The sequence below is a fragment of the Mustela erminea genome, chromosome 6, assembly GCF_009829155.1.
Source record: "Mustela erminea isolate mMusErm1 chromosome 6, mMusErm1.Pri, whole genome shotgun sequence".
NCBI lineage: Eukaryota > Metazoa > Chordata > Mammalia > Carnivora > Mustelidae > Mustela > Mustela erminea.
Window position 1 is genome coordinate 105893987 of NC_045619.1, and position 27781 is coordinate 105921767.

General features: G+C 40.4%; 1 protein-coding gene across 5 annotated transcripts; it reads left to right on the forward strand.

The window, feature by feature from the left end:
* Positions 1 to 27781, forward strand: CCDC77 (coiled-coil domain containing 77). Of its 5 annotated transcripts, XM_032349175.1 has the most exons (13): positions 1 to 105; positions 2771 to 2825; positions 5542 to 5595; positions 7168 to 7411; positions 10235 to 10377; positions 15352 to 15448; positions 16300 to 16375; positions 17324 to 17415; positions 18770 to 18918; positions 23830 to 24049; positions 25318 to 25443; positions 25542 to 25694; positions 26897 to 27781. In XM_032349175.1, the coding sequence occupies exons 3-13, from the start codon at positions 5558 to 5560 to the stop codon at positions 27041 to 27043; spliced, it is 1485 nt and encodes a 494-aa protein (XP_032205066.1). In that variant the 5' UTR covers positions 1 to 105; positions 2771 to 2825; positions 5542 to 5557; the 3' UTR covers positions 27044 to 27781. The 5 variants fall into 5 exon arrangements, with proteins under 5 accessions (XP_032205066.1, XP_032205065.1, XP_032205063.1 ...); XM_032349174.1 differs by lacking the exon at positions 2771 to 2825 and having other exon boundaries at positions 2 to 105; XM_032349172.1 differs by lacking the exons at positions 1 to 105; positions 2771 to 2825 and adding an exon at positions 2846 to 3071.

The following is a 27781-nucleotide window of genomic DNA, read 5'->3' on the forward strand; positions in this document are numbered from 1 at the left end:
CGTGGACGATTGGACAGATTCGTGCACACTCAGTGGCGCCGCTTCGCTACCGGATTTAAGTTTTGTTTTTCGGTTGGGGTTTCTGACTCGGAGGCTTAGTGTGGCGTGAGTACAGAGTTTTGGGTTTAGGATGCTGGGATTGGGGAATGGGGCCTTAGACTAAAAAAGTACTTAGCGAGGGAGAAGTAGGTGCGGGGACCGGAAGAGGGAAGTTAGGACGTGCAAAGTGAAAGGTTTCAGGGGGGTGTTGGAGGATTGGGGAGCCATAGCAAGAGGGAGTCAACAGCGGGATGAAATGTAAACGGGGTGTAGAATTTGGAGGTCCTGGAAATGCGTTCCAATATTCCCTCATTCCAGGATAGTCTAAGCCCTCAATTTCCTCATTTGTAGAACTAAGGAATAATAAAAAATACTTGACAGAGTTGTTGTGGGGGTGTATAATTGAAAATTCAAATCAGAATATTGAAAGATGTCATTTGTTTATTCAATGATAGTTATTACTCTGTGCCAGGGAGTGTTTTAGATAATGAGGTAGTCATAAACGCAGTGAGAATAATGATGTTCCCACAGAAGTGATTAGAGGAAGTAGAAAAGAAAGCTGAAGACAGAACCTTTTGAACCAAGAGAGGAAAATTATCAGTAAAAATAGTAATGATCTCCATTTATTGAGCACTGGCGTGTCAGACACTGTGCTCAGCCCTTTTATTTATTATTTCATTTAATTCTTACACCAACCTATTATAAATGCTATTCTCCCTCTCTTTTAATAAGTAACTCGAGTGTAGAGAGGTGAAGTAACTTGCCTCATCACACATCTAATAAGGAAAAGAGCTTTGACTGAAAGCCAAGCCTTTTCGATTTCAGAGCCCAAGCTCTGAACTACAAAATTTTTTTAAAAGATTTTATTTATTTGCCAGAGAGAGAGAGAGTGCAAGCGAGCACAGGCAGGCAGAGTGGCAGCAGAGGCAGAGGGAGAAGCAGGCTCCCTGCCAAGCAAGGAGCCCCATGTGGGACTCGATCCCAGGACGCTGGGATCATGACCTGAGCCGAAGGCAGCCGCTTAACCAACTGAGCCACCCAGGTGTCCCTGAACTACATTATTTTTAAAAAGGTGATCACTACTATCAAAGTAAGCATATAAATTGAGGAGTGGGGATGCCTGGGTGGCTCAGTGGGTTGGGCGCCTGCCTTTGGCTCAGGTCATGATCCCAGGGTCCTGGGATCGAGTCCCACATCGGGCTCCTTGCTCAGTGGGGAACCTGCTACTCCATCTCCCTGTGTATTCTCTCTTTCAAATAAATACATAAATAAAAATCTTTTTAAAATAAATAAATAAATAAATCGAGGAGTGACTTGCTGGGTGGAGGATGGAAAACCAAGAAAGCAGCTGAATTCATTCATTTGGGTGTCTAATGACCAAGAAAATAACTTCAATTCGGATGTTATAGTAGACGTTGGTAGTATAGTGGTGAGCATAGCTGCCTTCCAGATGTTGTAGAAGACAGACTGTGAGAAGTTTATAAAACTAAATGAGATGTGAATGTAGATACCGTTTTGTTGACCTGCAGTAGTCACAGGCAAGAGAAGGAATGAGGATAGTTACTATAAGGAAGAAGAGAAGTTACAGGTTCTTAGAAGGCTCTTTAAAAGTTCCAAGATATTCTGCGGTGCCTGGCTGGCTTAGTTGGTTGAGCATGCAACTCTTTTTTTTTTTTTTTTTTTAAGATTTATTTATTTATTTGAGAGAGGAAGAGCATGCACAAACAGTGGGAAAGGGAGAGAGAGAATCCTTGAGCAGATTTCCCGCGGAGCATGGAGCCTGACTCAGGGCTCAATCCCAGGACCCTGAGATCATAACCCAAGCCAAAAGCAAAAGTTGGCTGGCCAACCCACTGATCCACCCAGGGGCCTGAGCATGCAACTCTTGATCTTGGGGTCTTGAGTTTGAGCCCCACATTGGGCATAGAGATTACTTTAAAAACAAACAAACAAATGACTCAAAAGATTATTTAAAAAAAAGAAAAAGTTCCAAGTTACTCTTAAATAGTTGAGGAACAGTGACATTCATCTTTAAGATGTCACCTGTATTTATAAAAGGGAATATTATTTGGCCATATATAGGAATACTGTTTATTCATATATATATATATGTAGAAAAACTAACACCTGCTACAACATGGATGAACCTTGAAAACATCATGCTAAGTGAAAGAAATCCGTCATAGCCAGCCACAAAAGGACCACATACTATATGATCTCATTCTTATGGAAGTCCAAATTAAGGAGCTCTATAGAAATAGAAAGTAGGGCACCTGGGTGGCTCAGTGGATTAAGCCTCTGCCTTCAGCTCAGGTCATGATCTCAGTGTCCTGGCATTGAACCCTGCACTGGGCTCTCTGTGCAGCAGGGAGCCTGCTTCCCCCTCTCTCTCTGCCTGCCTCCCTGCCTACTTGTGATCTTTCTCCTGTCAAAAAATAAATAAAATCTTAAAAAAAAAAAAAAGGTAATAGAAAGTAGATTAGTAGTTGCTTAGGGCTTGGGGGTAGGTGGAACACAGGGCTGATGGCTAAAGGTTATAGGATTTCTTGAAGTGATGAAAATGTTCTGTAATTGTGAGGGTTGCACGTATCTGAGTATACTAAAATCATTGAATTGTACACTTTGAGTTTTATGGAATGTGAATTATCTAATTATATCTCTATAAAGCTGTTAAAAAAAATGTTGCCCATAATCCTACCATCCCAACCCAATTACCATTTTTATTTTCTAGGTTGTTTTTTACAAGAGACAAATTCACCCAGTTTGAAGAAGCTTTGTGGAAGGAAGTGAGTTTAAAGGAGGAGAGTAGTCATTTTAAAGGAGAGAGTGAGAAAAAGAGATGGCATGCTTGAAGGGTTGGTGGGCAGAAGGAAGCTAATGGAATGACAGAAGCAGAAACTAATTTTCTAGTTATGTCAGTGACATAAAAGTGAAGCAGAGAAGGTAGGTAAGGGGATGCCAGAAGGTCAGAGAAGACTTCACCAAGAAGGCGACATTAAAACCCTCAAGGAGAGGAAGAAAGCCATATATAGGTAAATGGGAAAAGAACATCATAAATGAAGTAGAAGGTGGAAGTCTGAGGTAAAGGTTTATCTGGCGTGTTTGAAGAACAGCAGAGGTCAGCATTGGTGGCACATTGAGCAGGGGGAGAGTTCTAGGTGAAGCCACAGAGTCCTGGGGTAGCCAGATCATGTAGGACCTTGGAAGCCATTTTATTTTATTTATTTTTTTTTTTTTAAAGATTTTATTTATTTATTTGACAGAGAGAAATCACAAGTAGATGGAGAGGCAGGCAGAGAGAGAGAGAGAGGGAAGCAGGCTCTCTGCCGAGCAGAGAGCCCGATGCGGGACCCGATCCCAGGACCCTGAGATCATGACCTGAGCCGAAGGCAGCGGCTTAAACCACTGAGCCACCCAGGCGCCCTTGGAAGCCATTTTAAAAACTTTGGCTTTCTGACTGAAATTAAAAGTCGTAGGAGGCTTTTGAGCAGAGGAATTTTGTGTTTTGACTTACATTTTACTTATTTTTTATTTTTTAATTTTTGAAAATATTTTCTTTATTTATTTGACAGACACAGCGAGAGAGGGAACACAAGCAGGGGGAGTGGGAGAGGGAGAAGCAGGCTTCCCGCTGAACAGGGAGCCGGATGTGGGACTCTGTCCCAGAACCCTGGGATCATGACCTGAGTCAAAGGCAGATGCTTAAGTGACTGAACCCAGGCCTCCCTTGACTTAACATTTTAGATAATCAAACTGCTGTGTTGAAAATAGACTGCAAGGGCTGAATTTGAAAGTGGAAGCAAAGAGACCCGATAAAGAGGCTATTTTAGTCCTCCAAGCAAGAGATTGTAGTGAGTTGGACCAGGGCAGCATGGGCATAAGCCACTGTCTGATTCTGGATATTTTCGTGGTAGAGCTAAGGGGATTTGCTCTTGGATTGAGCATAGCATGTAGGACAGGAGGAGTAAAATTTCTCCAAGGTTTTTGGTCATAAGCAATTGGCAAGATAGAGGTAGTAATTACTGGAATGTAGAATTCTGAGAGAAGAGCAGGTTTTGGTGGTAGGTGTTTATCAGGAACTTGGTTTTGGACTTGGGAAGCTTGAGAGACCTGTTAGACATCCGAGTGGAGATAAGAAATAGGGCAATGAGATAGGTATGAGTGGAGTGGAGGCCAGAGTCAGCCCTGGAGGTAGGAATTTGAAAACCATTAGTGTGTATGTGGTATTTAAGAATGACACTTTTTTTTTTTTTTAAGGATTTTTTATTTATTCGTTTGAGAGAGAGTTCACGAGTTAGGGGAGGGATAGGACAGAGGGAGGGGGAGAAGCAGGCTCCCCGCTAAGCAGGGAACCTGACGTGGGGTTCAATCCCAGGACTCCAGGGTCATGACCTGAGTCGAAGGCAGACACTTAACTGGCTGAGCCACCCAGTTGCCCCTAAAACTGACACTTTATACAGTCACCAAGGCCCTATAAAAAGAAGGCAGTAACTGAAAATTAATGACCAGTGAAGAAGAAAGAAAACCAGGAACCTCTGGTGTCCTAGAAGGCAAATGAAGAAAGGTTTTAAGGAGGAGGTGTAGAGGCATTCTGGGGTTCCAAGCGGGAAAATGATCTAGAATTAACAAGAGTGATGGTCTCTTCACTCTTGTTCATGAAATTCTTCTCCAAAGGACTGAAGATTATAAACAGATACATACAGATTAAAAGAGCACAAGAACAGAATATTACATCATCATGCCCAAGATCAGAATGGGTTGACAAAGCATGCTTGATAAGCCAGCATTCCCCAAAGCTAATAAAATAAACTCTCCCCTTCCGTCCCTTCTTCTCTCCTCCTTCCTCTCCCTTTCTTCTCCTCTCCCCCTTCTCTCCTTCTCTTCTGTTCCCTCCCTGACCGTGAGGTTATCTTCATGAAAATTTCTGTGATAAGATTATTCAAATAGAGGATCCCAAGCCCCACGTTAGCAATTGGAGTGGAGATTGTAAGTGGACCTTACAAAGCTTGAAAGTAATTTTTTCTTTCTCTAAAATGAAACAATAAAGTTCACCAGATGTCAGTGGCTTTGTATTTATTTTAAATTTAGTGTAATTAAATTAATTTTCATTTACCATCCCTTGTTAGGAACATTTCTGCATCTCCTTCCTCTTTCAGCAAAAGGACTGTCAATTCGTTTTGCATTGCTGCAGACAACCTCCATGTTAAGGAGGCTTTTCTTTTGTGTGTGCTTCTCCATCCAAACATTAGATGCCGTGATGATTTTATTCAAAAATAGTAATGATAAATGCCTTATGAAGATTCAAAAGTCATAGATTTTCAGGATTTGGAACCACTTTAAAGAATCCTACATTGTAGAGCATCACATTCTCACCAGCATGTGATGGTGGAAATGGAACCTGTGTATCCTGTACTGTTGTTTTTGTTTTTTTGTTTTTGTTTTTGTTTTTGTTTTTTTGATCTGTTCCTGACCCTTCATTCTGAATTTTTGTGTATTTGACAGGTGTGAAGAGGACAGCATGAACTTTACCCCAGTGCGTACCCCCGTCTGCAGAAAGTAAGACATTTACCTATTTGCGAGTTGTTAAAGAATCAAGAGTTCTGTAGCCAGAAGCATAAGTTAGCTGAGAAACTAGAAAGGTTTTAGAAGCATGTTTCCAACCTCTGGATTTGAACTATATTACATGTCATTTATCTATTCTTATTAAGTGCCGTTAGGATTCAAAACTGGGACATATTAAATGTTGATACCTGAATCCAGGCAGTTTGAATGGGCCTGGTATAGTGCCCGTGGATCCTGGGTTACAGAGGAGACAACCAGCATGCATAAGCAGGGGACTTTTAATTCTGGTTCTGCCCTCTGCTTCCCACGCAACAGACATCCTCCTCCTCATCCTCTTCACAACAACTTTCCACTGCAAAAGCTCAGCAGGACCTCTTAGATCATCCACTGGTCTATTTCCCAGAGTACTTACAAGGCAACTCCCTTTGAAGACATGAAACATTAAGTAAAAGAACATTTCTGTCATGAGCTTTTAGTTATTGAGAAAACTGTAGGATTTTTTTTTCCCCCTTCGTGCTAGCCGAAAGTAAATTTTAATATCTCTTCTATACACTCTTATTAAAGGTGATGACCATCTCCATTGTTAACTACAGCTTTGGGAATCCAGTATAAAGTCTCTGCAGGGAGTTAGCCAAAGTGGATTAATTTTCACAGGGTTTTTCTACTTCCACACCACGTATTTTCTGACTTGGCATTGTTTCAGCTGAACGCTCTTGTTTGCTAAAAACAAACAAATAGAACTTCTTGCCTAGCCTTTCATTAGCCTCTGGTCTTGTCTAGTCTTGGTCTGCGTGATTTAAATGTTCTGATGCTGGTGTGATTGTGTGGTTACTAACTAAGGCTATATCTTCTAATCCTGAATCTTACATTTGTCATTTCCTTTCTTAATAATTTTGCCACTTACATGTACCTGTTCCTAAAAACAGTTTCATTTGGCAAGTTCCATTCTTAAATGGTAATATCTTCTACATATGCATCTACTTACTTTTTACCGCTTAATGTTGTTTGAATGATTCATTGATATTTGGATATCTCTAATCCATTGTTTCTAATGACTTTGAGTAATGTTCCATTTATATAAATATACCACAATTCATCCATTACCCTATTGAGTGGATGTCTGGAAGGTTTACCGGTTTTGTTATTACAAATAATGTTGCTACTAACATTTTCATGTGTGTTGCCTTGTACACATATGCATGAGTTTCTCTAGGACAGAGGGATAGCGGTTTTACTAGATTCTGCCAATTACTCTATGTAGTGTCAAGTTAGACTCCACCAGCAGTGGAATGTGTTCTTTTGCTATGTGTCTTAATAGTATTAAATTTTCGATTATTACCGGGTCTTGCTTGGGTAATATTTCATTTTTAATGATCTTTTTACTCTTTTAACATGTATTTTGAATCTAGCTGTAAGCCTTTAATACTTGGAAACATCAAACTTCGAAGGTTTATGAGCACCTTAATTATGGCACTTCAAGAACATAAACATTTTTTTTTAAGAAATTACAGTGTCTCATAACTGTTCACATCGTTGAATGACTATGTCCTTTTTGATTTCTCACAGGCCAACGACTGTCTCCAAACACGATGTTCCCTGTGGCTTCAGTGGTCCCACCAAGTGGAAGAGAATGTCTTTCTTGGATTCAATGGAGTCGACTCCCTTGCCTTCCACGGAAGATCGTCTGGCTGTTCTCTGCCCTTCTCAGGAGCTTCTGGAATATTACCAAAAGAAGATGACCGAGTGTGAGGAAGAAAATGAGGACCTGCTGAAGAAACTGGAACTCTACAAAGCAGCTTGTGATGCGCAGGTGAAAGGGATGACACGCTATACCTTTTTAGGGCTCTGATTGAGTCTGTTCCTTTCTGAGAGCAGTGCCAGCTCGAACCATAAGCAGATATCTTATTTAAGAAATTCTTTTTTTATCCTTTCTGCCTCAGCCTAGCTACCTATACACCTTTTGGGTCCCTCACTAGGTCATAATCTCCCCCAGCTGCTGGACCTTTAAACTCTTATATCTCCGGCTCTTGTATACTTCTAGATCTTTCACCCCCTTACACCTGACTTCATTTAACGTCATGGTTAGCTCTATAGCTCCTTGACAGTTCGGTTTTCTAAGCATTGCCTGCCAGCTTCTGAACTCCCATCCTTCCTTTCTAATCCAGGCTCCCCTGGGCTTCACTTCAGGAACTGTACTGCCTACATGGGACCCCTTGCTTATTCTGCCTTGCTTGCATAGCACAAGCCCTAGCTAGAATTTCGCCCAGTTCCCTACCACCTCTTCTCTTGGAGCAGGATTCTTAACGTTGGCATTATTGACATTTGGGGCTTGGTACTTGTTTGTTGTGAAGACTGTTCTGTGCATTGTAGGATTTGAAGTAGCACCCTTGGCCTCCACTCACCAGATACCAGTAGCGCACCTCTTCTCCCATCCCCCCCATCCCCAGTTCATGATCCATCAAAAATGCCTGCCGTTGCCCAGTTTCTCCTGGGGCATAGGCAGAATCACCCCGTTGAGAACCATTGTCCTAACACAGTTACATATCATTACAGAATAAATTCATGATAGACTTGTCCATCTATATCCTTAGTCACTATACAGCAGTTTTCTTGGCCTGTGCACACCTGTGCCATACCTTCACCCTCCACCAGCCTGCAACCCCTTCTTAGTCATCTTTTCTCTGGCCATCTTGTTTCCGAGTTCATGGAGGAAACACCAGCTATCACACATGTGCTCCCTTTCTGCCCATCCACGCAAGTTACCTACGTCTACATCCATGTCTCCTCTCTTACTGCTTCGGGGATGAGCTGTCTCTGCCTGTTCAAGCTGCACTGATCCCCCTGACCCCCAACCCTTTCTCCTCCTCAGAAACCCTGCTTCATCATCTCTCTTCTCTGTGTGTTCTATTTTTAACTTCTTGCCTGACATTGGCTTTTGGTCCTCAGTATATAAACCTACTCAAGTCTTTCCCAACTTAAAAAAATACCCTTCTGTAGTTGACTTTCCTCTCTAACTTCTTTCTTATGTAGGTGGCTCTTTCTCAACCATACCTTTAGAATAGCTTGACTTTGTCACCCACTCAATGACTTCTTGACTGCAGTTTGGTCTCTGTCCGCATTGCTCCACTAAAAATCACCCGCTGTGGTCCCTGGAACCTGCTAGTCAGAATGATCTCTTCTCTTCATGGCCTTGGCCGTATTTGTCACTATTGAGCTCTCCTTTCTTCAGACTTGTCCTTTCTTGATTTCCTTTCCCAGTTTGTCTTACCTCTCTGACCGGTTCTTCTCAGTCTCTGTCAACGCCCCCCCCCCTTCCTTAGTCTTAAGTATCAAAGTTCCAGATTCCACCATATATGGTCTCATTGTATTCATGCCTTCTACTACCACATATGAGGTGATGACACCAAATAACTAATGTGGACTCACTTTTCTCCAGAGTTCCTTGTTAATATGTCTGTGTCTGAACTGCTCTCTCTTTCCTACCCTACCCACACATGATGTGTACCACTGATGTTTCCCCTCCTTCCATTCCTTATCTCTTTGCTTTTTCTTTATTCCATGTCCCGTAAATGGTATCATTGCCTGCAATTCTCCCCAGCTTCTACTTCTGTCACTTGGCAAGTCCTTTTGATTCTGCTTCCTAAATGTCACTGCACCCATTCCAACAACTTAATCACTGTTTCCTCAACATCGGTTCCAACTCTCATTATGTCTCCCCCGAACTGTTAAAGTGTCCTCCATACCAGTATCCAGCCTGGATATCATACTTACCCACTCTGCCTCTCGCTGTCCACTCCAGCAATACTGAAATACTTGGGGTTACCCAGACACTTAGGGCTCTGATGGTTCGGTATTTCTCTCCCTTTCCCAAGAGTACTTGTCTTCTGGTTGTCTGTAGCAGTCTTCATCTTTCAAGTTCCAGCTTTGCCTGTGTTCTCTGACTTCCCAAAACCTGCAGAGGTTTTACTCTACTGTACTTTCCCATCAACCATTTTACTATGCATTTTCTTTCATGAAATAACTATTTCATTTTAGTTGTTTGCATTTCTCTCCCCTCCAACAAAATTCTTCAACTCTGTGGGCAAGAATCATACCTTTTTATCCATGTTTTTCGAAAATTTTGTAATCCTTATTACATAGAAAGCACTAAAAAAAGAAGTGTGACTAGAACTGGTAAATCATATTGCGTTACAGGGTTCTGTAATCTGTAAAAGGAAGATACAAGAGCTTTGATGTTATAGGCAAACATCACACTCACCCTGCAGCTGTTAAACTCAAGTCTGTACACAACCTGTTGTTGTCATTTGAATTCCATGTTGGTGAAACCATTCACTCTGTAATATTTCTTTTCTTTTTTTAAATTTTTTAAAGATTTTATTATTTGACAGAGAGACACACAGGGAGAGAGGGAACACAAGCAGGGGAAACAGGGAGAAGCAGGCTTCCTGCTGAGCAGGGACCCTGACACGGGGTTTGATCCCAGGACCCTGGGATCATGGCCTGAGCCAAAGGCAGATGCCCAACCAACTGAACCACCCAGGCGCCCCCACTCTGTAATTTCTGCATGACCTGATCCAATCAGAGATACTCCCATGAAGTGCAGTATCTTTTCAATACCTTTTTCCCCCCCCAGCATAAACTAGAATGGGATTTGCAGCAGAGGGAGGAAGAGATTGCGGAATTGCAGAAAGCTCTAAGCGATATACAGGTCTGCCTCTTCCAGGAACGGGAACATGTTTTACGCCTCTACTCAGAAAACGACCGACTGAGAATCAGGTACCCAGTGGGAGAAGGGAAATATTGGAGTTCTATTTCTAAATTACACTAAACGAAATACATTTCTCTTAGGTTGTGTTCCCCAGGAAGCAGACTCTGAGATGGATACAAGGATGGTTAGTTGGGGGACTCAGCAATAATATCTATGAACAAATTTGGGCAGAGGGAGAATTTGAACTGTGATTCTATGGTAGGAGAGGCTTTAGCCAACTGCACAGGGAGCTCTGAGGCCAGGACAGCCATTCAGAGGCAAAGCGGTTGACCATTTGTAGCCCATAGTGATCACTCATTGGATGTCGGCTGTCACCAGGGAGGGGATGTAAATTTGAGAGAGGCAGCCCCTGTCAGCCTAGGGCAGTTCCTGGAGAAGGACTGAACTCTTGGGTGATGGATGTCTAGGTTCTGAAAGTGGCATCTGAGCAGTGTTCCACAGGATCCACTAATTTTTTTTAAAAATTGTGATAAAATATACTTAACATAAATTTTACCATTTTAGTCATTTTCAAGGACATAGTGCAGTGGCGCTTAGTATATTTATGTTATCAGGCAGCCATACCACTATCCAGGTCTAGAACTTTTAACCTTCCTTATAGAAACTCTGTCCCCATTAAACAATAACTCCTTATCACCACCCCTCCTCAGCCCTTAGTTACCACTGTTACATTTTCTGTCTATGTATTTGGCCTCATATAAGTAGAATCGTACAGTATTTGTCCCTTTGTGAGTGGCTTATTTCACTGAGCATGATGTTTTCAGGGTTCATCCATGTTGTAGCATGTATCAAAATTTCATTGCTTTTTAAGGCCATATTCATATTCAAATTCATATTAAAAAAGTCATTGACAAATCCAGTATCACTATAGTTTTTTGTTTGTTTGCTTGTTTGTTTTTTTAAGAGAGAGCACTTGTGAATGGATATAGGGAAGGGGCAGAGGGAGAGAGAGAATCTTAAGCAGGCTCCATGCCCAGCGCAGAGCCCAACACAGGGCTCCATCTCAAGCCTTGAGATCATGACCTGAGCCCCAGTCAGGAGTCAGGTGCTCAACCACCTGAGCCACCCAGGCACTCCCAACTGTGTTTTAGAGTTTTAGCTCTTACAGGTAGGTCTTTGATCCATTTTAAGATAAACTTTTGTATATTGTGTTAGGTAAGGGTCTACCTTCATTCTTTTGCATGTTGGATATCCAGTTTTCCCAGCACCATTTCTTGAAAAGACTGTCTTTTCTCCATTGAAAGTTGAAAATCACTTAACCATACATGTGGGACTTATTTCTGGGCTATTTGATTCCAGTGGTCTAAAGATCTGTCATTGTCAGTACCACACTATTTTGATTATTGTAACTTTGTAGTAAGTTTTGAAATCAAGATGTGTGGGTCTTCTAATGGTGTTCTTTTTCTAGATTGTCTTAACTATTTTGAGTTTCCATATGAATCCTGAGATTCCATATGAATTTTAGGGTGGATTTTTCTATTTCTGAAAAAAAATGTCATTGAGATTTGATGGGAGTTGCTCTGAATCTGTAGATTGCTTTGGGTAATATTGACATCATAATATCAAGTCTTCCAATCCATGTACATGGCATCTCTCCATTTATGTATGTATAGTATACAAGTCTTTCACTTTCTTTTTTAATTCCTAAGTATTTTATTCTTTTTGATGCTAATATAAAGCAAATTACTGTCTTAATTTCCTTTTCAGGTTGTTCACATTAGTGTATAGAAATGCACCTGATTTTTGCATGAAGAATTTGTATTTTGCTACTTTGCTGAATTCTCTTTTATCAGTTCTAATGGGATTTCCTTCGTTTGTTTGGGTTGGCTTTTGTTGTTTTTATGGAACCCTTCGGTTTTCTACATATAAGATTATGTCATCTGTGAACAAAGATAATTTTACTTCTCTCTTTCCACTTTGGATGTCTCTTCCTTTTTTCTTGCCTCCTTGCCCTAGCTGGTATTTCCAGTACTGTGTTAAATGGAAATTGTGAAAATGGGCATCCTTGTCTTGTTCTCAATCAGAGAGGAAAACTTTTGGTCTTTCACCATTGAGTATGATATTAACTATGGGTTTTCCATACATGGCTTTTATTGGGTAGAGGTTATTTCCTTCTTTAGCTAGTTTGTTGAGTGTTTTTATCATAAAAGGGTTTTGAATATTGTTACATGAGTTTTCTTTATCATTTATCATTTATGATTGTGGGTTTTTTCCTTTCATTCTGCTAATGTGATATATTATATTGATCAATTTTCATATGCTGAACTATGCTTGGATTCCAGAAATAAATCCCACTTAATCATGGTGTGTAATCCATTTAATGCTCCTGAATTTGGTTTGCTTGTATTTTGTTGAGGATTTTCACATCAGTGTTCGTGAGGGATATTGGTCTGTAGTTGTCTCTTTTTCAGTTTTTAGAAAAGTTTGAGAATTATTGGCGTTGTCCTTTAGATACTTGGTTGGGTTCACTAGTGAAGACATCGGGTCTAGAGTTTGTCTTTGTCAGGAGGTTTTTGATTATCGATTCAATCTCCTTAATAGTTTTAGCCTTGACCTAATGCAGAATTTCCTTTCAACTCTGGGCCACACTGAAAGCTCACCTTTCATGTCACTTGATATATGGGTCAAAGCAGTATCCCATAGTATGGGATATGGTCTCTAAGAGATTTGAAGAGTCCTTTTTTCTACTTGGTAAGGGTAAGGCACAGTAATTTGTTTTTTACTTTGAAGGAAATGTCTGGTCATGCCTAGATCAGATCCCTAAAACTTCACTGATATGCTTTGAAAAGTTTACTCCAACCCTCTCAAGCCCATGTATCTTACCAAGGGTTTTAATGCATCTGCCATTTCTTGTCTAGCCAATCTAATTTAATCTGATATCATTATTAATGAACTAATGAAATCTGTGGTATGGCGGGATCCAGGTCTCTTTAGACTTATTTGATAGGATGCAGAAGAGTTAACATGGTTTTATGGAAAGACTGTAAAAGTGTACTGTGTTCACCCCACACAAATGAGAACTATTTCTGGTCCTGTTAGGAATGGAAAGGAATGCATTTGCTTACTCAGTATCCATATTCCATGTACCTAAAACCAAGTTAATCTACTCTAGCAAAAATACTACTTCTAGGACAATGACTGAAATTGGGACCTCCTTGACAGTAGTAGTCCACTGTTATCCTTCTGGTTTTGCATAGCTCATACTGTGAATTAAATGGGGATTTGATGGTGACTTTGACCCCACATCTTTTAAGTCTTTATCTTCCATCTTGGCAGGGGTGGGGGGGCAGTTTCAGAGTCTTCCTCTTACCTTAACCCAGATGCCAGGAAACCAGGCAACTACCAACTACCAAATTTGCCAACTACCAAATATGGCTATTCCAGTTATACATTTAGAGATGGGGAAACTAACCATGGATTGGGTCTGGACCCAGTGGACCCACTGTGAGCTGGGCCTGGTACAAAATTGTGTTGATTACATGGTTCCTATATACTCCAGTGCCATGATAATGGCAGGTATCAATGTCAGTTCCATCAGTTCTTGAATTACCATCAGTTCTTGAATTACCTGTGTATTTCCTTTTCTCCAGTGTATAATTACTTAAATAAATGGCCATGGGTCTTTTGGGGAAAGACTAGGGGACTCATTATCGTGTACTTGCTGTGGTGTTACCAAGTCTTACCTCCTGGGGACCCAGCTTCTTTGTCAAGTAATTATCTTTACGCTGACTGAGGTGTGGAAAATGGATCAGAAATTGTGCTTTTGCTTAGGGTGCTGCCCTTAGCCTCCCTTCATCTTTGATTTATTTTATTTTATTTATTCATTTATTTCTTTTAAGTAGGCTCCACATCTGATGTGAAGCCCAGTGTGGAGCTTGAACTCACAACCCTGAGATCAAGACCTGAGCTGAGATCAAAAGTTGGATGCTTAACCAACAGAGCTACCCAGAGCCCATCTTTGATTTATTTTAATTTTTTAAGCTGTACCTTGTTAACCACCCGTCTGTTTTGCCCCTAAGAACACTGTGTTTTTTATTAAAGATTTTATTTATTTAGAGAGAGAAAAGGAGCACAAGGGGAGGTGAGGCCAAAGGAGAGGGCGACAGAGAGAATCTCCAGCAGACTTTGTGCTGAGCACAGAGCCCAACACAGGGCTGGATCCCATGACCCTGAAATCATGACCTGAGCCCAAATCAAGAGTCAGGTGCTCAGCCGACTGAGCCACTCAGGCACCACAAGAACACTATGTTCTATAAACCATCTCCATATCACAGACTCTGAAATCTCATTTTAGAGTTTGCTTCCTTGGTCCATTTCTGATATCAGCTGTCTAAGGTTGGGTTCTCCAGAAAACAGACTTTGTAATGGATATTTGCTTGCAGGAGATTGTTTAGGAGAGTCCCTTCAGGGATAACCACCAATGAAGGAATAAAGTCTGATTGGGCAGCAGTAGAACTATTTAATTAATTACAGAAGACCTCAGCCAGTGCCACAGGGTGCACTGAAGCTGGGATGGCCCTTCAAAGGTATTCTGAATTGAGGCAAGGGAATTGGACTTTTCTGTCCTCTCATTAGCCAGGCCCTGGGTCCAGTCTGTCCGTTGGGTATACAGTTGGTTAAGGCAGTCCCTCTTGACTGAGGACAATTCTGGAGAGATATTCAGCTGTGAGCCCCAGTTTGCAACATTGCTGGCAATTGGAGGAATGAACCCATTAGTGCTGAAGAGGGGAATCTGAGCAGGGTACCCCAGCATCCACTATAACTTTCTTCTGGAACCAACTAAGAAATTATTTTGTTGTCCCCTCTCTCAATTTCTGGATATAAATATCTGATGTTTTAAAAATTAGAGCCAAGGTCTCAATAAATCTTATTCAATTTTAATTTGATGTTGCGATTGTCTTAAATCAGAAAGGAGATCCTTTAAACAGAAAAGTTTATTTCCTCTGAACACACTGTGTGGTTATTCTCTTTGAGAATCGCAGGGAGATAGAAGACAAGAAAAAGATTCAGAATCTCTTGGCTCTTGTGGGCACAGACACTGGAGAAGTGACCTATTTTTATAAGGAGCCTCCAAACAAAGTAAGTAGTCTTTGGTACGGCATGGTAAGCATTACTTTTTATTAAAAAAAAAAAAAAAATAGGCTGGGGTCTATAATAAGAGCAATTTTGGTACTTGTTAAAGAAGATAGAAGGTGAATTAGCTGTCTTAGTCCCGAAGTCTTCAAAGCATTTTCTATAATTACAAAGAGCTTTGTGCTTTCATTTACTTTTTTACCCCCAAAAAACCTTGGGAGGTGGCATCATTTCACTGTTTGGAAATCTTAAAGCACAGAGGAGTGGATGTTTTGGGTTAGGTTAGAGAGGAAAGCAGGAGCTGACTTAGTGTGGGAGCAAATTCGCAATACTCAGATTTCTTTTTTATCTTAGTTTATGCTGATGATAAAGTACTACATGGTCTTTATGAAAAACAGACAGATTTCAGAAATCTGTCATATAAAAGTGGCAGTCTCTTTTATCCCCAGAGAGAAAGCTCTTTTCCCATTCATATAGAAATATTTGTGTGTATATATAGTTTTTTTATTTTTACTTTTCTATAAACTGCCTCAGTGAGCATCTTTGTGCATATCTACATATGCATGCTTTTGTGTTCCTGTTATTTTCCTAAAGGTCCTTTCCAAAGATGCCCCACCCCTTTCTTTTAGTAGATAGTATGAAATAACTCTGAAATTTAATTTTTTAGCTTATTTCACTAGCGCTGAGTTTTGTCCACTTTAGTGTCCCTCACACATGACATCCTTATATGATTATGGTAATTTCAACCAAATGTATTTGTGAGTAGTGTTTTGATCTATAGAAGTAAAGCTAAAAAGTGAAATACAACATTTATAGGAAAGCTAACTCTATACTTTTTGGTTTTTTTGCTTCTTCAGGTCAGCATTCACTCCAAGACTATCCAGGCTATAGGTATATGTGAACAGAATGAATCTTCCTCAGCTTTCAGAGCAGGTATCAGCCGTATTACTATAAATTCTCGTTGATGCAGAATTCAAAAACACAGTCAAATAATTAGATTTTGTTTCTACTATGTGGTAATAATGAATGTTCATATTGATGTCCCTGCTAGTTTAAGATCTCACTGAGCTTTTTTTCCTTTAACCTTCCTGTGATGTTTTAATAAAGGAGAATAAATAATATATAATAAACATGCTTATAGGTAATAAAACAGATTGGGATAACTTCTGGGATCACAGAATGTTAATTAGCTTCTAAGCCTCAGTCTCCCCCCGCCCCTTTTTTTTTGATGGAAATCCCAATTTTATTTCTTTCTTTGCCTTTTTTTTTTTTTAAGAAAATTGAGATGTAATTGACATATAACATTACATTTAAGTATATAATGTAAGGATTCAATATTTGCATATATTATGAAATGATCACCACAATAAATCTAGATAACATTCATCACCACAGTGGTTACAGATTTGTTTTTCTTGTGATAAGAACTTTTAAGATCTGTTCTCTTAGTGTGAGCTTCTTGAATCATCCTAGGAATTTTGTTCAGTGTAATTTTAGTGTTTCTTATTTTTAAAATAATCTTGTCTTTTGAAAATTGGGTGATCCATCTTAACCAAATATTTAGACTTACTTTTCCTTATTCCTTATCTTTTCTGATTAAATACGATTTTATGAAGAAAACAGATACAACTTCAAAGGAAAATTTAGTATATTCTTTGGAAAGATGAATATTATTATTCAGGAGACATCCTAGCAGAGTTCCTTTAGAGAGATTCTCATTTGAAAAAGTATTGCTATAGTCATTGTATGCTTTCCTTTTTCTTCCTTTCCTTCTCTTCTAGGTAAATGAAATCAGACTCCTCTGCAGAAGTCTGCTGATGCTCAAATAGCCAAAATAAAAACTAAGTAAAGGTCATGATTAATTTTTGTTTTCTATTTTAGATTCTAAAGTAAACAAAAAAAAACCAGCAATGAGAGAGAAGGAAGAAAGTTCTGAGCAATATCAGAGAGACATACAAACACTTATCCTGCAGGTAAAGCAGACCAGAATAGTTTCTGTCCACAAGTTTAGCTTTGTGTAACATATCTTTGTTATCATATAAGTATCTCCTTGCACACATATTATTTTTTCCTTTTGTGTGTGTGTGTGCGTGTGTGTGTGTCTATATGTTTTCTTTTTTTTTTTAATTAACATATATTATTTATTTCAGGTCTGTGATTCACTGGTCTTATATAATACTCAGTGCTCATTACAACACACACCCTCCCCAATGTCCATCACCCTGTTACCCCAACCCCTACCTCTCCCCTCCAGCAATCCTCAGTTTCCTAAGATTAAGAGTCTCTTATGGTTTGTCTCCCTCTATAGTTTCGTCTTGTTTCATTTTTTCCTTTCTTCCCCTATGATCCTCTGCCTGCCTCTCAAATTCCTCATATCACTGAGATCATATGATAATTGTCTTTCTCTGACTGACTTATTTTGCTTAGCATAATACCCTCTAGTTCCATCCACGTTGTTACAAATGGCAAGATTTCATTTTTTTTACGGCCTTGCACACATATATCTAGGTATCAAGTGATTACGAAAATTTAGGTTGTTCCTAATTTCTGAGAGTTTATGTTTAAAACCATTATTCTCTATTCAGCCATTCTAGAAGCGCTATCCTTAGCCCTACCTAACAAAACTATCATATAGTAAGAATTTCCTTGTGGCTTAAGGGATACGCAGAGAGTTACAATTGTCTCTGCTGAAAGATTGACCAGTAGGGGTATATCCATTTATTTAGTGCATGTGTTCTAAAGTCACCAATTATCCTTCTACCACCTGGTAGTTGTGTAACACTTGCAGCCATGCGCTCAAGTTCCTGTCCTTACTAGGGTCTGTTGCCTTAAATGACAGTTTCTGCCTTTGGCCAGTATCTCCCCTGGGAGTCATGACAACCAGAATCAGAGAAGGAAATAACATGATACTGATTTTTCTTCACTTTTTAAATTAAAGGATGAAGAAAGGAGTCATTCTATTTCTATGCAACTAGGGAGTCTTAGAAGGGAGATAGTGAAAAGCTGAATCCCAAAAGGGAGATAGTGAAAAGCTGAAAATGTTAGGGTAGAGGAAACTGGATTTTCCAGCTTTTTGTGTGTGACGCAGATCCTGTGTGGTGTGAAAACAGAGCTTGCTCTTGTGTAGCCTAACCCCATGTATAAGACATTAAATGAAAAGGAGTACACTTAAGATTTTTCTTCTATTTGTTTCGCTGCTGTGCTTTTGTTTGTGGATTTGTTTTGTTTTGTTTTCTAAAGTTTTCTGGAGAAAGACTCACTTTTTGAGGTAAGAAATAAGTGGAAGTGAGACAGGAGTGGATACCTCACCCCTTTTGGCCTGTCCAGGTGGAATCACTGCAGGCTCAGCTGGAAGAGCAGACCAAGCTTTCTAGAGAGCAAGTTGAAGGGCTCATGGAGGACAGACGGATTCGCATTGAGGAAATACAAGTTCATCACCAGAGAAATCAGGACAAAATCAAAGAGCTTACCAAAAAGTGAGTGTTCAAGAAAGCTGCACCTGACAGATCTGTGAATTTTTCTGAGTGGCTTGGAAGTTAACAGTCCTGTCCTTTAGCAGCATAGCACTGTGCAATTGAAAGGGATCTGGAAAATTCGTCTTTGTCAGACACCCCTGCCTCTATGTAGGTGGGTGTCCGGGCTTCTCCACGAGTGCTGTTGATTCTTTTCTTGAATAGCTGCCAAGTATCCCCCATGCTCCGTTTAACCCACTTGACTTTTAGCTTGATCTTAGTGGTGAAGAAATATTCTCTTATCCACTGATAGGTTATCCAGTGCAGCCCAATACGGTAGGGACATTTTCTTTTGTTTGGCCCTTCACGAATGTGGGAAAAATGACTACGTACCTATACAAAAACCACAGACTCTCTGTCCTCACTGCTTTAATTCCGCACCTGCCTGCCTGCCTTTCCTCACCTTTCTGCAGTCGGATTTCATCCCCACTGTTTTACCAAGCATGCCTTTTCTAAGGTCATCACTGACTTCATTATCTCTTTAAAGTGCCCGCTGTAACTAGTATACTAGTATCATTCTGTATATTCAGTACCGCTAAGCTCCCTTTCTTTGAGATGAATTCTCTTTGCTTCTACCTGTCTGACCCTCCTCAGATTTTTTAACGGTTCCAGTGGCCAGACTGTGCTGTACAGATCTCTTCCGTAATGTTCGAACGCCTCCAATTTACTGCAACTGAAACAGACTGTTTTTCTTCCCCAAGAAACATCTCATTGTCCCATCTCAAACCTACTACTACATTCTTTTTCCCATTTACTTTAAAGATATCCATCCTGTTTCCCAAGCTCCCCGACCTTAGAGTTATCTTGAATTCCCCACTCTCTTATTCCTGAATTCTGAGCCCTAATGAGTATGATGAGCCTGGGAAGACTCTCCAGGCCGTTCTCTCCCTCTCATTCTTCTCACATTGGTTCAACCTATTCTTTTTTTTTTTTTTTTAAGATTTTATATTTTTCTAAGTATCTCTACCCCCAACATAGCACTCGAATTTGTGACTCTGAGACCCAAGAGTTGGGTGTTCTCCCCTCCTGAGCCAATCGGGAATCCCCCAGCTCTATTGTTTACATTCTTGCAGTAATCTAACTGTTCTTCCTGTCACTGATCCCACCGCCTTCTACACTTTTCCTCACTGCTATGAGTTAGAAGTTACCCGCTGCTCCATTGGGAGTTACCAACTGCTCAGAAACATACAATAGCTTCCCATTTATCTCATGATAAAGTCCTGCTGCCTCAGCATGAATTACTAGAATCTTTGTCATCTGGCACCAAATGAACCTTTTCAGTCTTAGCTCTTCCTCTACTGCTGTGTTTTAACCTGTCCTTCAGTCTGACCACTCATGTCTGTTGCTTATGGGATCCTTGCTGTGTGGCAGGCACTTGGCTGTGCATGGTCATCTCTCCTCTGAACACTTCCCCCGGCAGAATTTAATTTTTCTTCCTCTGCATGCCTCTGATGCCTCGCCTGCCTCTGGTGGCACTAATCACCACCTATTGGAGTTATGTCTGTTCCCCAGGGGCGTGCTGTGGCCTCAGTTAAGCATCTGACTCTTGTTCTGAGCGCAGGTTTTGATCTCAAGATTATGAGTTCAAGCCCTGCTTTGGCCTCCATGCCCAGCGTGGAGTCTATTTAAAAAAAAAAAAAAAAGTGTGATGATTAAAACTGGATGTGATTCTTAAATTAAGATCTCCCAATACAGGCTAGAAAATGTGTTCTGCCTCTTACAGACTCAGTTTTTGTTTTTTGTTTTGTTTTGTTTTTGTTTTTAAGATGTTACACATTTATTTGACAGACAGAGATCACAAGTAGGCAGAGAGACAGGCATAGAGAGGTGGGGGGTGGGGGTGGGAAGCAGGCTCCCCGCTGAGCAGAGAGCCGGATTTGGGGCTCGATCCCAGGACCCTGAGATCGTGACCTGAGCTGAAGGCAGAGGCTTAACCCACTGAGCCACCCAGGCACCTCACAGACTCTGTTTCTTTTAACACAGTATAATATGTTTTCATGTGGCCAGCACATCTCCATCTTCATTTTCATGTTTGGTATTTTGTGCTTACACATAGCATGTTCACTTTTCATTGGATTTTAATTGTTTTAAAAAGCAGTGTTTTTAAATTGTCACAGTAATTTGTAATTTTATATCTGTCTTCTAGCAGATTAATAACCATCCTAGTTTAGCATTATCTGCCCACCTGAGGATATAATCAGTCCCTTACATTTGATAGATCATCCTAAGGATATTGAATGGCATGAAATCCAAGGCCTTTAATGACTGTCCTTTGGGTCTCATTTTCATACCATTTATACATTAACAAGACTATTTCTTGCTCAGTTTGTAATCGAGAACATAATGTAAAATAGAATAAAATAACTCATTGAAAGCATGAGAGATCTTGTGGTAACTGAATCAGTTTCTCTTTATATACATACGTATATACCTGAGTATGTGTATACATGTGCCTGGTGACAGTTACCCTGCTTTGTGCCTGCATTATGCTCTCATGTTCCCCTTATCTGTGTATCCTATTACTCATGAAAAGAACTGAGTTTCTCTGACATTATTTGGCCAGTGGAAAATTACAGTGATTGCCTCATGGTATTTAATATTCTTTGCAAGCAGTTTGATCATTTGGTACAGTATTTTTCTAGAAAGTATTGATATTTTTTTTTTTAAAGATTTTATTTATTTATTTGACAGAGAGATATCACAAGCAGATGGAGAGGCAGGCAGAGAGAGAGAGAGAGAGAGGGAAGCAGGCTCCCCGCTTGAGCAGAGAGCCCGATACGGGACTCGATCCCAGGACCCTGAGATCATGACCTGAGCCGAAGGCAGCGGCTTAACCCACTGAGCCACCCAGGCGCCCAAGAAAGTATTGATATTAAACTGATGAGTTGCTAACTTCTTAGGGATATCCTTTTTTAAAGATAGAAACATCATTTGCCTATTCCTAAATCTCAGGAGTCAGCAGGAATTTGTTTAGTACTCTGTGTATGTTTAGTATTTGGTACTATTCTTGACAATATGGTGATAGCAAGGCAAAAGCAAATGATAAATAGGGGATATGCTTTCACTCAGGCTAGAAAAAATATGCATGTTGGGGCGCCTGGCTGGCTCAGTTGGGAAAGTACGCGACTCTTGATCTTGGGGTTATAAGTTTGAGACCCACGTTGGGTGTAGAGATTACTTAAAAACAAAATCTTTAAAAAAAAAAAAAAAGAAGAAATTATGCCTGTTGACAGTTAAAACATGACAAAGGCGGGCGCCTGGGTGGCTCAGTGGGTTAAGCCACTGCCTTCCTCAGGTCATGATCTCAGGGTCCTGGGATCGAGTCCCACATCGGGCTCTCTGCTCAGCAGGGGCCTGCTTCCCTTCCTGTCTTTCTGCCTGCCTCTCTGCCTACTTGTGATCTCTCTCTGTCAAATAAATAAATAAAATTCTTAAAAAAAACAAAAAAACAAAACAAAACATGACAAAGGCACCTGGGTGGCTCAATCAGTTAGGCATCTGCCTTTGGCTCAAGTTGTGGTCCTGGGGTCCTGGGATTGGGCCCCGAGTCAGGCTCCCTGCTCAGTGGGGGTCTGCTTCTCCCTCTCCCCTCCTGTTTGTGCTTTCTCTCTCTCTCACTCACTCTCTCAAATAAATAAAATCTTAAATATAAAATAAAGTAAAATAAATTAAAATTAATAAAACATGACACAGTCTATGAGCAAGTGTCAAATTATGACACAGGGGTAGAAATTTAAACTGATACAGAATTTCAGAGAATGGAGAAACTAAATGGGCTAAAGTTGTCACGATCTCTCCATGGAGGAAACTGATGTTGAGGAAAGGACAAGTTTTGCTACCAGGCAGTTTACATGTGGATTACAGCATAACAAAACCAAAACTATTTTTGACATTTTAGAACTTGTGTTCACCCTCAGTCAGGGAATATATTCCATACTTGTGCAGGCTCTGTGTAGATATTTCTGTAAATCTTTTAATGATATAAACTAGAATTAGCATTGGGAAAATATAAAGACCAGTCTACGTTGGGCACATGGGTGACACAGTCAGTTAAGCAACTTAACTTGATTTTAGCTCAGGTCATGGTCTCAGGGTGGTGAGATGAAGCCCTGGATTGTTCTCTGCGCTCAGCAGAGAGTCTGCTGGAGATTCTCTCTCTCCCTCTGCCCCTCCTCCTACCCAATGCATGCGCGCATGCTCTCTCTCTCTCTCAAATAAATAAATTTTTTATTTTATTTTATTATTTTTTAAGATTTTATTTATTTATTTGACAGAGATCACAAGTAGGGAGAGAGGCAGACACAGAGAGAGGAAGGGAAGCAGGCTCCCTGCCAAGCAGAGAGCCTGATGCGGGGCTCGATCCCAGGACCCTGGGATCATGACCTGAGCTGAAGGCAGAGGCTTAACCCACTGAGCCACCCAGGTGCCCCAATAAATAAATCTTTTTAAAAAATAATGTTTTTATTTAAGAGCGAGAGATTATGAGTAGGGTGGGAGGGGCAGAGGGAGAAGTAGACTCTGCCGAGCAGGGAGCCCAATACCGGACTCAATCCCAGGCTCCTAGGATCATAACCTGAGCCAAAGGCCAAGGCTTAACCAACTGAGCCATCCAGGTGCCCAGTAAATAAATCTTAAAAAAAAAAAAAAAAAGACCAGTCTGTGAACTAGTGTGCATGGATAGGTACATTACACTTTGTCCAGTAAAACAGGTAAGTTTACCAGTGATTAGATTGTCTTTTAAATACTGCTAGTGATATTTTATAGAATTTGTGTATTGCACAATTTTTAAAGAACTCGTATCTTCCCTTTGTTTGAGTAACTGTGTACAATATGTACCCCTAAACATGGTGTCCACATTTGTACTTTCTTTCATAGTCTCCATCACACCCAAGAACTTCTCTATGAGAGCACGAAAGACTTTTTGCAACTCAGATTTGAAAGCCAAAATAAAGAGAAGTCGTGGATGCTTGAAAAGGATCATTTGATGTCGAAGATTAAGCAATACAGCGTGCAGTGTAAGAAGAAAGAAGAAAAAATTGGAAAAGTTTGGCCAGTCATTCATGAGACTCATCATAACCAAAATGAATATATTAAGGTAGTTTTCTTATGTCCTACAGAAATTGTTAATTTTTTTGGAAAAGTTGAAAGAACTCAGAGAATTCCAAAGAACCTGAGAATTGAAATACAAGGTCCATTCAGTCCAGAAAGATGTTGTAGCAGCAGCCTCAAGAACTAGGTTTCAAAGAGTAGCTTATCATTATAGTGTTTAGGGATTTAGAAAAGTGAACTATTGATTGATTCATTTAACAAATATTTATTGCACTCCTACTGTGGGCTTGGCTCTGCAGCAATAGATAAATTAGACCAGGTCTGCCTTTGCGGCATTTACATTTTAATGGGTGCGGGGTCGGGAGGGAAGATGGGACTGGCTGGCTCAGTAGTGAGAGCATGCATCTCTTGGTCTTTTGAGTTCAAGCCCCTCATGGGGTGTAGAGACTATTTAAATAAATAAATGAATGAATGAATAAATAAAAACTTTCATGGGTGAGAGGGTACAAAAACAAAACAGAGAAAATGATAGCTTATTTTAAAAAATGGTGTTAAGGAATTGAAAAGATTATATGAAGATTTTATATAGTTGCTGAAAGTCTGCTTTTATAGGGAAGCACAAGGACCCTCTGTGAAGTCTGATATTGTTGCTGAGACCTATAAAACAGTACTGAGCTTGCCATACAGACCTGGGGAAGAACATTCCAGGCAGAGGGAAGAGCAAGTCTGAAGTATGTTCAGGGAAGAGAGGGAATATCATTGTGGTCATGGAGGGATAAGCAAGAAAGAAGTGGTAAGCAGAGAGGTTGGAGGGTGGGTAGCAGCCAGTCATGGAGGGCCTTCCAGGGCCTTTACACGCCTGGAAAGAATATTTAGCTCTAAGTGTTGTATGTCTTTGAAGGATTGTGTGTAAGGAAGAAACATGAGTTGATTAAGGTTTTTATCCATCATTCCCTCTGCTCAATGGAACATGTATTATGTGTTCTTGTTGTTTCTATTTAAAGAAGAGCAAATTTGTGCCAAAACATATGTTGTCATGTCCTACTTGGTATAGTTCTAAGCTCCATTATCTGACCCTTCTCAGAGCCCAAAATACTTGTTTTATTTTAAAGAATTTCTACTGTGGACACTTCAGGAAAAGGTTAAGAGAATCATCTAGAAATAGGAGGCTTTCAGATGTTCTCCAACGTTCCTTGCCATCTTGTTCCTTAGTTCGTTTTAGACTTAATGGAAATCATTTCTTTCCTTTCTTTTGTTGCCTAAGTACTATTTGAATTACCAAAATTGTAATTTTATTTTCCCTCTGACCTGCAGTCCCTAAAGGATAAGTTAGTTCAAGAGAAAAAACTGTCCAACATGTATCAAGAGCAGTGCATTTCCCTAGAAGAAGAACTTGCCCGAATTCGTGAGGAAGAGGGAGTGAGGAGAGAGATCTTCAAGGTACAAATTCTCTATCACTTCTGATGGGGTAGGAAGCGCAGATGCTCCGGGAATGTGTCCCTCTCTTCACAAATGCCTTGCCATGTCTCTATATTTAGGATCGCACTAACAAGATGGGGAAGCGTTTACAGGTGATGACAAGACGCTATGAGGCCTTGGAAAATCGGCGCATCCTGGAAGTAGAAGGCTTTAAGACGGATATTAAGATTCTCCGGCAAAAGCTGAAACACTTGGAGCAAATCCTCTATAAGGTAATCACTGATCCTGAATTACCGAGAGGGGGGAAAAGGGGTGCAGGTAAGGAAACATGGTCATGAGGGCTCCTCAGAAGAAAGATGGGCTGTTTCCCTGGTGGTAGACCCTAGCGGATCAACATCCTTTAAGTCTCATTAAAAGCAGCTTAAGTACACAGCAGAGGGAAGACACAGTAGACTAAAATCATTGCTAGTCTGCACCATTGTACTTCCATCTGAGTTAAACTGAGGAAGCAGAAAGCTTCCTCCTTCCCAGATCAAGAAGCAGATGAAAAGAACTGTGTCTATTTTACCAATGGAGAGAGAGCGAGTGAGTAAGGAATGAAGTAGTTTCTCCCCTCAACCCTCAAACACAGCTTTATTTAGAATTCAGGTTTCCTCAGAATTCTTCTTAGATTTGTTTTTTTTTTTTAAAGATTTCATTTATTTATTTGACAGGCAGAGATCACAAGTAGGGGGAGAGGCAGGCAGAGAGAGAGGAGGAAACAGCTCCCTGCTGAGCAGAGAGACTGATGTGGGGCTTGATCCCAGGACCTTGGGATCATGACCTGAGCCGAAGGCAGAGGCTTTAACCCACTGAGCCAACCAGGCGCCCCAAATCCTTCTTAGATTTAAGCAGTAATTCACATATCCTAAATGATTGCTATGTGCCAAACGAGGTTAATTACAGAAGAGAAGCTTTTTTTCCCATTCTTTGGCAAATTTACCAGTAACATTTATATTGGCCTCTGTTTTTACTCATTTCTGTTTGTTGACCTCTATCTTTTTTTTTTTTAAGATTTTATTTATTTATTTGACAGAGAGAGATCACAAGTAGGCAGAGAGGCAGGCAGAGAGAGAGAGAGGAGGAAGCAGGCTCCCTGCTGAGCAGAGAGCCCGATGTGGGACTCGATCCCAGGACCCTGAGATCATGACCTGAGCCGAAGGCAGCGGCTCAACCCACTGAGCCACCCAGGCGCCCGTTGACCTCTATCTTATGGCTTCTTTACTATCGTATAGAAAAGCAGAGTCTCATGCCTTTTCTGCTTTAATTCTACTCTACATTTTCTTTCTTTTAGTCATTAGCAAGCTAAGGATTGAATTTATCTTATGTGCTAAAAGTCTGCCAAAAAGAAGCCAGCATAGCCTAGTCTTTATGACTGATTTCTTTCTCCTGGAATGTGCCATAAACATTTCTTCTTTTTTTTCCCAATCTGTAGGCAACACTGAATGCCCAGGCAAACCAGGATCTTGCCATTCTGTGTGAGGTGCGTGACAGCAATAGACGGGCACATAAGCTGCAAGGGGAACTGAAGAACCTTAAGTCCAAAGTCTTTGGTCTGGAGAATGAACTTAGACTCTGTTGACATTTACGTTTAGCCATTGCCTTTGTCTGGAATAGGTTTGCTTCCTAAAATCTGAGGAAAAGGTCCTTTTCTCCCAGAAACTATGCACAGAGCCAGCTAGAATCGTGGTATCCGTTATTAAGAAGATGGAGCTAGGAATTGGGGACCACTAAAAGAGCCCTTCTTGCATGCTAAGCTTTAGCTATCATTTTTACTGTCCTATTAACTAAACTTTTTTGTGTTTTTGGTCTGGATTATAACCTGAATCACTTAGAGACTTTCCCACATTATTTCTCCCATTGATAATATGATGAGAGTTTTTGTTTTTTTAAGAAGGCAGTGATGATGAAAATTCCAGAAGGAAGTATTTTTTTGCTGTGAGCTTGACTGGGTGTCGGAAGTTGAAACTCTGCCTGAGATCAAGGCATCCTCTAAGGTTGCCCAAGGCAGCAAATCACAATCTATCACATGTAAATAGATAGTAATTGTGCTATTTAACTCTTCCATTGTGAGCCGAATTACTTTTTTGGATACCCAGTCTCAGTAAGTTTCACCAGAGGGCACTAGAGACCCTAGTCTTTTTCTTTTTTTTTTTCTTTTTTTCTTTTAGAGACGCTATTTTTAAGTAAAATGTTCATCTAGGAAAATAAAGGTGCCACGTTGGTAAGAGTGAGTGAAACTTTAGTCATCCTTAAATGAAAGATCATTATCTTACCAATAAAATGCTTTTTAAAAAAAAATCTATAAATCAACTACTTT

Excerpts from the sequence above, each read along its gene's own strand:
- CCDC77 (XM_032349172.1), top strand. The coding sequence starts at position 2,995 with ATGCCAGAAGGTCAGAGAAGACTTCACCAAGAAGGCGACATTAAAACC. Across the intron at positions 17,416-18,769 it reads TACAAACACTTATCCTGCAG|GTGGAATCACTGCAGGCTCA; the intron begins GTAAAGCAGACC and ends TGGCCTGTCCAG. Across the intron at positions 25,695-26,896 it reads TGGAGCAAATCCTCTATAAG|GCAACACTGAATGCCCAGGC; the intron begins GTAATCACTGAT and ends CCCAATCTGTAG.